The sequence below is a fragment of the Patagioenas fasciata genome, chromosome Z, assembly GCF_037038585.1.
Source record: "Patagioenas fasciata isolate bPatFas1 chromosome Z, bPatFas1.hap1, whole genome shotgun sequence".
In the NCBI taxonomy this organism is placed as follows: domain Eukaryota; kingdom Metazoa; phylum Chordata; class Aves; order Columbiformes; family Columbidae; genus Patagioenas; species Patagioenas fasciata.
In genome coordinates, this window is record NC_092560.1 from 55,593,307 (window position 1) to 55,602,855 (window position 9,549).

The following is a 9,549-nucleotide window of genomic DNA, read 5'->3' on the forward strand; positions in this document are numbered from 1 at the left end:
GTTGTAACCCGCAAACAGTACTGTTTCTTTTCCACACCAATTAACCTTAAGATCCACTGAGATACACCATTTCACCTACTTTAGAGGGAGGATTTTTCCAGCCCACCATTTACCCTGCAGTTTTCCTCCTGAAAGCTCTCTACAGTAAGAGACTCTCAAATCTTGAGGGATCTTAGCAGTATGTATAAATACTTGATTAGGGGGATGAAAGAAGTGGGAGCCAGACCTTCTCAGTGGTGCCCAGTGGCAGGACCAGAGGCAATGGACACAAATTGAAACACACGAAATCCCATCTGAACACAAGAAAACACTTTTTCATTGTCACAGTCATCCAACAAGTTGCTCAGAGAGGATGTGTCTCCATCTGTGGAGAAACTCAAAACTCAACTGGACATAGTTCTGGGTAACCTCCTGTAACAGACCCTGCTTGAGCAGCTGAATGGACTAGATAACGTCAAGACATTCATTTCAACCAAAATGATTCTGTGAAATCTCATTTCCAGCTGCATGAGCTTGTTCAAAATCTTTCTCTCCCTGAGCAATTGGACCCTCTAGGTTTCCATTTCACCAGCCTCAAGGAAAATGTGACTCACAAAGGCTGGCTCTGAACATGTTGCAAGGCTGATGAGCATTTCCCAGCACTGAAGCTTCCTCTTGCCTTTGTGTTGCTACACGGCCCTGCTCAGTTCTGTTCCTTACAGTTCCTGTTTCACCGGAAATTTTTGCCAGTACACTATTGATCATCCCTTCCAAATCACTAATAAACTTTTATAAGAATCATTACTAATAGAGAACCTCGAGGCATCTCTCTAGTAACTTTTTGCTGGGTTGAAAATTGCTTATTCACCTTCTTGCTTTCCAGCTGTCAGTTATTTAGATGTTAGAATTTTATCTCTGACTGCACAACCACCAAATCCCCTTGTCACGGAGGCACCCCGAGGTTAGCTTAAGGGACAAGAGGATCCAAAACAACTTTTATTACACGGTCTTAGCACTCCAAAAGTGACTTAAATACAGGTTCGGATATCAGTTGAGGAAAATTACTAAGGGGCTGCAACTAATACAACAGGAGGTCCACAGAGTGCATGCACGTGGCTTCACCCAAAACAATGCCGGAGCCGCCCCTGAGTCCGGGAGGAGTACACACTTGCCTGAACACGGTGCGGGATTATTTTAAACAGATACAAGTACTCGTAGTGAGTACGGAAAGTGTACACTCGTGATTCTGCGAGAGTAAATTTATAATACACTCACAGTCCTGCGAGGAGAAGTTACACACATGCAATTGTGCACGGAATATTACACGTGCTTATGTGGAACCACGGGAGGAAAATGCACTCACGACTCTGCGAGGGTAGATTTACACATGTGCTCGTATTGAGCATGGAAAATACACGTGCAAATGTGCACGGAATATATATGTACTCACAATCCTGCGAGGGTTAATTTACTTACACACATGGCAGCAAGGCAAGCGGAGTCTCAGTCCCGGGGGGCGGGGGGCCGTGGCTCCTGGCGGCAGTGGCCAAGCTCGGGCTCTGAGAGATCTGTGACAATCGGCGGAGTCTCAGCGAGAGTCGCGTTTTTATACTGGCTGATCACACCTGACTGTGGGCGTTCTAGAAGCTTCTCTGCACCCCCACACCGGCTGTGGGGTGCCCCTGAAGCCTCCAAACATCCCCCACACTGGTCACAGGTGCCCAGCGGCTCACACTGGCACCTCAGCACTCCCTTTTCCAAACGGCCCTGGCCAGGGTGCTCTGGGGCCAAACAAAAGAAGCTGTTAGCCTCAAGTAGCAGAGAGGGAGGGAGGTGTGCCTACTCCTTCCATACTGAAGAGGGGGGAGAGACGGGGGCTTGCATCCTGCCACACCCCTTACCAGCCTCTATGCCACAGCCTTCTGAAATTCCAGTCCCTGTCATTCAGCAATGCTTTTGACATTGTACAGGGATCTGGGGACAAGCAACACACGCTGCATTACAGTATCATTGAATAAAGTGCATAAATATCCTTGAGGATAGGTAAGAGAATACAGGGCTCATTGTTTCCTACACCCACAGCTGCTGGATTAATGAATCTCCTGTTTTATCCCTGACCTGAGTGCTCAGTTGCCTGCATGCAAGGATTTCATTGGTGTATTTAAAAACTGAAAAGCTCAAGTGCTAGGGAGCCAACAGGCACTTGCTACAGATGTGGTAAAACAAAAAGCAACTTCTGGTAATACAGAGAGTGGGAAAATACAGGACAGAGCATTTCAGCAGCTGAATGGGACAAAATGTTCTGCTGCATGTACAAGTTATGCCTGTGTTCTTCCTCATACACCTGGCTGATGTTTAAAGATGGGGCAGGTGAACCATCAGGGTGAAGGTGATGTTTTCTGGTCTCTAATGTTTCCCCTGTAAGCTCAGAGGAGTCATAAGCTCTGTAAGCATGTACAAATTCCCTCATTCCTGCAGGATGAGAGTTTCTGGTTTTCCTCAGTACACTGCAAAAATGCGGGGAAATATCTGCAAGATACATTTGTCAATTTTTTTTTTTTTAATTAAACTATAACCACAATAAATAGAGTATTTCCAGTTGAAAGAAAGATCATTTGGTTTAAAATACTTGAAGAACATATTCAGAAATTATTCAAGGTGTATTTCTGAAACACTGCCAGGCAGCAAAATAGCCAGATTTACACTTTCTCTGCTCAGAATTTACCTGTCGGCAATTCTAATTTTCTCAAGTTGGTAAGTTAATGGATAATATTTGTCTATGCTGTATCAATTCACTGGGTTTCCTGAATAACTTATGAAGCATTTTTAGCTTAGACCACAACAACCAGACAGGCCCCACAATGTTCTGCTCCTTTCCTGAGTAGCACTGAAGATTTTGCTGGTGCAAATACTGGAAAAACAAATGTAACTTTTTGGTCATACATTCACTTCATTTAAACATTTTCTGCCTATTTTTAAATGCCGCTTTAGTAGTCTTTCTTCTAGGAGGCAGTTAAAATTGCTGTGGGAAGTGATGACAACCCACAATCACAGTTAGCATGACTAATTTTTTGCTGTTGTTTTAAACACCAGTGTGTCCCTTTATTAGCATTATATTCCACAATAGAATTGGATACAATTTCCAGAGGTTAATAAAATGCAGAAATTGAAAACTAGTTTCTTATCACCCGAAACATTATGCAAACTCAGCAAATTGGTTTACCTACGAATACTTATTGTAAATATTCTAGGCTTTTGACATGTTTAGAAGTAAAAGCTTAGCTTTAATATCAGTTCGTATTTTATTAAGAGCAGGTTAAGAAATCTAAAGAGAGAAATACAATATTTAACCTTGACTCAAATAAAATACTTCTGCCAACCTACCATTTTTCCCTTCTTCAGAAAGAGAGTGAAAAAGTCAATTACTTGCACAGCTCCAGCCCACCTGCCAACATCCACTGCTGACTACAGAAATGACACATACCTCAATGTGGGATGTGATTTTATTCTGTATAATCAACTTTTAAGGGACATGGTTTAGTTACATTTATGTATTGGTGGTGGTACTTGCTTGTTTGCAACAAATTCACTTCTGCTACTTTTCAGTTAATTTTAGACTGCTCTTTGGAAATTGACCACCTATTCTGTGTGAACTTGAAAACAAATTCCTTCATGATCAATATTTTTAAGCAAGTAATGTATACTAGTCAGTGCAGTAGTATGCACTCAGCCTCTCAAATGGTGCCTAGCCAGTGTGGGGAGCAGAGAATGTAACATTTTTAAGCAGTCTTTATGAATCCCCAATACATTTTTAAAGGGGGTTGGGTGCAGTTAATTTGATTTCATTTTCCTCACAGTCAGCAAAATCTAGTATGTACAAGCTATTGCACTTTATGAAAAGTTTCTACAGAACTAGTCAAATATGATTATTTGATGATTAGTCATCATTAGTCATAGCTAGCAGTAAGATGGAAGTTGTGAACATTTAAAAATTAGTAATTAATCATTTGGGTTTTGGAGCAGCAGCATTGAAGCAAGACAAGTAATCAAGTTTGGAAAGCTGTCAAAAAGTGTACCTTAATGACGAAGGTGCTGCTTTTGCTAAGTGAAGATGTGGCATGTTCAGCAGTTCAAAGAACACCATGAACTGCACTTCAGAGTATCAAAGGAGTTTGGAACTACATACAAATTTAAAAAGTAATGCACACTAAACATTATTGAATCTTATTGACTGCATTTCTGACAGAATCTGTGTTAATATGATCTATAGAAGTGATTTTATTGATGAACCATCAAAGAAATGAGCCCATCTGTTAAAACTTGCATCTACAGGTTGACTCCACTCAGAACTTTGGCCATCACCACCGGTGCCCTGAGAGAAGATGTCTGACCGCCCGCTGGGACCAACAAGAAAACAGAGGATCACAAGCAGCTTTGCCAAGGGTCATGCACTACACAGTGGTCCCTTTTTGAACAAAAAATGTGGTTCAAACCTCGGAAAACAGACTTCACAAGAGAAAGGATGGAATCTTAATGCTCTAGCATCCTTGTCTTCAGGACAGTACTTGCTTGAATAATTCAGCTTTCAGAGCAACTGCAGCAGCATTTCCCTCGGGAAGATGCTGGAGCACTGCAGCAGCCAGGTTCCCTCCTGCGAATTCTCTGAGGCTTCCCTGGAACCACCAAACTCCTTCCCAATTGAGGCAAAGACAGCAGAACACCCCCTGCTACCCATCAGTGACATCGCAAGCAATTGCTCACGTGACAATAAGAAGAGTTTTCCTAAAGGGCTCTTGGGGTGTCTTGCAGCATTGCAGCACCTGCAGGCAGCTACCGTGCTGTGCACGCTGCCTGCACCCTCCTGCACCACCATGACAGCAGGTTATGGGGAAATGGCCTGGCTCTGGGACTTATTTGCAAACAACGCAAAAAACCTCTATCGCTTCACTGAGGGTAGGAGGCCACAACCTCCCTCATGATGAGGCAGGGAACACCGTGACAGCACAAGACCTCTTCCCTGCCCACTGCAAGCATGGTGGGAGTTGATCGGTCTCACCACAGCAGTGGGCGCCTGCCACGAGGAGGGAGGCCCGAGGGAGCTGCTAAAGGCTTAAAAATGATAGTTTCACCAAAGTTGTTTTATTTGAAGATGGAAGCAGCAGAGTTAGTCCTCTCAGTTTCTTTCAGCACATAGCTTCAAAAGACATTTAACTATTGTAAGAGACAGAAAAAGTTTGTCTTCAGATCACAGTCATTGCTTTCTTTGAAAGGGAAACTGATAAAATTTGTAAGCCTCAGAAATTTAATTGTGCTGCAGAAAAAAAATCCCAATTTTTTTTTTTTTAGCTTGAAAAATAAAGCTCAGACAGCAACAGGATCAAAGATCCTTCTTAACAATAACTTCAGAAACTGTATTTTACTGCTTTGGTGTCAGGCAATTCGTTGTATTTGGTTTCCTTACTTCCTGAAGAAGCTGAAGTCAGAAATTTCAACAACAACAGAAAGGGTTAAAGCTTGCTGCAGTCCTAATCCACAGCCTTCCAGTGGAAATCTAATCTTACATATTATGTATTATATATGTTTTTTCTGCTGTTTTAAGCTGAAATTTCTCCACTTTCTCAGTATTAGACCACTGCTAGTACAGACAGACACTTGTTCTGCAGTGTGCTAAAAGTGGTTGTCACACAAGGAGTTACGTGATGATAATTGTTTTCTTTTATAGCCCAGGCCTTGGAGTGAAATCTTCCAACATGAAAAGCTTAACACCTAGTGTCCTGGCTTTGTTAAAAACAAGTTTCTCTTTTAGTGAATTTGCCTGTCAGCTAAAGCCTTCTTACTAGCTGGATTTTCCCGAAAAGCCAGATACATGTTTTGGTAGACATAGCAATGGTATGTAAGGTCACTGATAAGGATGGATGCAAGTCTTGCAGGAGGGGCAACAAGAAACAGGTGACCAAAAACTGACCAACGGAGCATGCCATCCCATTCACATCATACTTCATATAAAAGTGGGAGATCATGAGGATCTCATCCCTTTTCCCTATGGCCAACATTAGGAGAGGACCTTGCAAGTCGTCCCTGCAGGCTGAGGCCTAGTGACAGACTGAATCCAGTTGGCTGTAGAGTCCAGTTCAGGACTTCAGGTGCCAGCCCTACATCTGCCAGAGCAGTTGTCAGGGTCGGGACTTTCAAGATCGGTTTTGTATATTTTGTATGATCTTTCTCTATTTTATCAGTAGCATTAGTAAAACATTTTTAATTTTTCCAACACTCTTCTCTCCATCCTTCTTTCCCTCCCGATCGCCTGTCCTTAGTGGGAAGGAGGGAGAGGGGGCTAACAATACATCTGCCACGGTTTTATTGTCACCCCGCAATCAAACCTCGACACCTAGTGACAAATTTAACTTGTTCCCTAGCACATATGAATACACTTATTCAGAGGCATTACTCAGAAAGTTAATCACAATATCATTGTGCCATTATTAGCCAAAAGTATGTCCATCATTCCTGACAGAGCCTGCACCAACATAAGTTACCACGCACTAAAATAAACTGCAGTTAACACTCTACCACATGAGGTAACGGGGGCTTGAATATCTTGATGAATGAGGCAGGCAGGCAGGTCTGGCTTAGCTGTGCCCTGTGCAAGCTGCTGCACATGGAACATGGCGGCTCAGCCATGCAGCAGAGATGCAGACACCTGCCTTTCGGCCAGGGCTTGACACTGCAGGTAGGACCTCACTGTCTCTGAAATGTCAGGGTGTACCAGTCCATGCTGCACAAGTGATTTTACTGAATGGTGATGGAGAAGTATTCCTTCCTGAACTGCGGTTCTTCTGTATGCCACAAAGTCATGCCATGCAGTGTCAAAGCTAATGAGGTTGATCAGACCTGTGCTTGTTTCACACTGAGCCAAAAGTTGAGGGTGTCTGCAGATTAACTATGCAACAAATGCAATTTCAGTCAAATGCTGCCAGGTTCTGGTAACTGTAGTTCACAGCTCAAAGGGGCCATTAGCACACTGAGCCCATTCCCTTGCAAGTACCAAACATAACCAGCCAAAACTCTTAATTGTGATAATCAATGTTGTAGAATGATTGAGGAAATGTCATGCACATAAGAGAAACAAATCCCAACAATTCTTCTAACAAACCTCCCTATGCCAAGGTAAAAAACAGGAAACACCGAGTTATCAAACAACTTCTGGAGACAGATGCTGGCAGCTGGGTACAGAGGAGGTTTTGCATTCAGAGCTGCCAGGAGCCCCAGCAGCCTCACCCACTGAAGCGCAGGGAGGATGAGGGAACCGTCAGGCTTCCTCTGCAAACAGAAGGAACATTTCAAAAACAATTACTCCCCAAAGGGTCAGGAAAGAAAATGGCTCAGATTTTAAAAATCATCTGGCTATCTGGTAAGGTTATCAAAAGCATGTAGGTGTGTTTAAACAGGTAATCCTCTCTGGGAAAAAAAAAAAATTCTGTCTTAACAGTTTAATCATCCCTTCGCACAGCAAATAAAGTTGACTTCAACTTCGAAAGTGGAAGATCAGAACTTAAAAGGAAAATCTCAAAATGAAAAAGAGTCTTTACTCTTGCCTTCTACCCACAAGGTATGAAAGACAAAGGCTCATTAGAAAGGAGTAGCTTTATATTGTCATTCCTGCAGCTGTCCAGCTAACTAATAAAACTCAAAGTGAGCCTCACATTTGCAAATAATTATTTCAACAGTGACCATCTGGGCTCAAACTTTTCAGTAACAATTATGAAGTATCCTGATTATATGCCTTTGATGAAAAAAACCAATGAATTGAGGTACTGAACAACGACAATTTTAAGTAGAACAGGTACAGCCAAGAATTAATTCAATTAATTACTCATCTACCTTGGGGGAATTTCTGTGTTATGACAGGTAAAAAAAGCAACAGAAGGAATTAAAAAAAACCAATAAATTTTTCATAATAGAAATAAAGAAGTTGGTGATAAAAATGAAAATCCATATGTTCATATAGAGATATAAATTGATATTCTATAATACCTCTTCAAATACAATTTAAGCATTAACAATCTCCTTTTTTTTTTTCTCTGAGACAACTGAAATGGGAATTACCTTTCTCTCATGAGGGCGAACTTCCGCTCAGTCTTACTGCCTTCCTAACTCTTTCTGCTTGTATGGTTGAATGTATAGTCAAGAAATGGTAATAGGAAAGTTATAGGTATACAATATCCAGACAAGCAGATACTGATATGGAATTATACTGCTGTATTAATAGACACTTCTCATTAATACACATTACAAAGTTCCTCCAGACCTCTCAGTTTATGACATAGCTTTGTGAACCAAAAAGCCAGTAATGATACCGAAAAAATGGTACTATCTAGGACAGCATATATGATCTTAGAAGTCATGGAAGTGTTACTTCAATTATAAAACCCTTATAATAAGTACCTTATTAAAAAATAACAAAGCATTACCAGTGTTACTTTAATAGTGACAACAGAAGATCATTTCTATTTTTTAACACAACTTTTATTCAGTCTTCAGTAGGCTCTTCCATACAAGATGGAAGGCTACAGTTCTTTTGTATTTTTTTTCAAAGTGAAACTTGACGTACAAAATCTTTTTTCAGCTTATTTAGAAGCCTTGTAAAAATTCTTGTAGCTGTGCAACTACTTCTGTATCCACGGTTTCCATAAGTGCCTGAAAACCTTGCTCTCCCAGTAATTCCTGCTGTGCCTTTAGCTTCTCATAGATGAACTGCTGCAATGACACAGTGTGTACAGGGTCCTTCAGTGCAAGCTGTGGAAAACATAAGAAAAAATTACATAATAATACACTTAAAAATACTCTGTGATTTACTCATCTTTTATAACCTCAGCTCAAGACAGAAATCTTCTGCTTTCCATTGTTCCTATTTGAGAAACAAGAAGAAATACTCCTGTAAAGCCAAGACCAAATTATTATCAAAAGCAAATATCAGTTTAAAACTATTTGAAATGCTCTCAAATCATGGATCCAGTCTGCTGTAGCATATCTATAAGATAAAACAGTTTCAAAGCTGCTTTGTTAATTACTGCTGAATGAATTCCCCATAACTCCTACAAAACACATCAGATGTTACTATGATAAGCACTTTAAAGATGGTATGAACAACAGTCAGTTATATTTTAATAGTGTAGAAATAAAACACTAAAAAAGTTGAATTAGTTTAGATTGTATGACAAACAACAGCTAAAATAAACTATCCATATGCATAAAGAATAGACACACTTCTGTATTAGTAGCTATCTTAATCATTCCTTCAGCATTCTTAATATTGGCTTCTTAGCCTTCGATCCTCCATCATTTCCTACTGTCCAGCTGTTTTACACTTCAAAAGTAAGATATGATCTTTTAATCACTTACTCCTAACATTACACTCTTTGAAAAGCGGAGCAATTGCAATAATACGTCAGTATTCTGCAGTAATTCTTCTGAGTAAATGTAATCTAGTCTCTAGAGTATAAACAGAGTTTTCAAATTGCAGTTTCAAATTTCTAAACCATAGTCTCTCTAATCACGGTCTGCCAAGGT

At 40.8% G+C, this 9,549-nt stretch overlaps 1 protein-coding gene across 1 annotated transcript in view; it reads right to left on the reverse strand.

Moving 5' to 3' along the window:
* Nucleotides 1-8,483: 8,483 nt before the first annotated feature.
* IPO11 (importin 11) overlaps nucleotides 8,484-9,549 on the reverse strand; it is a 93,997-nt gene continuing 92,931 nt past the window's right edge. The window contains exon 32 of the mRNA XM_065861418.2: nucleotides 8,484-8,775. Coding sequence (XP_065717490.1) covers nucleotides 8,611-8,775 — 165 coding nt within the window. The 3' untranslated portion in view covers nucleotides 8,484-8,610. The remainder of the gene's footprint in view (nucleotides 8,776-9,549) is intronic.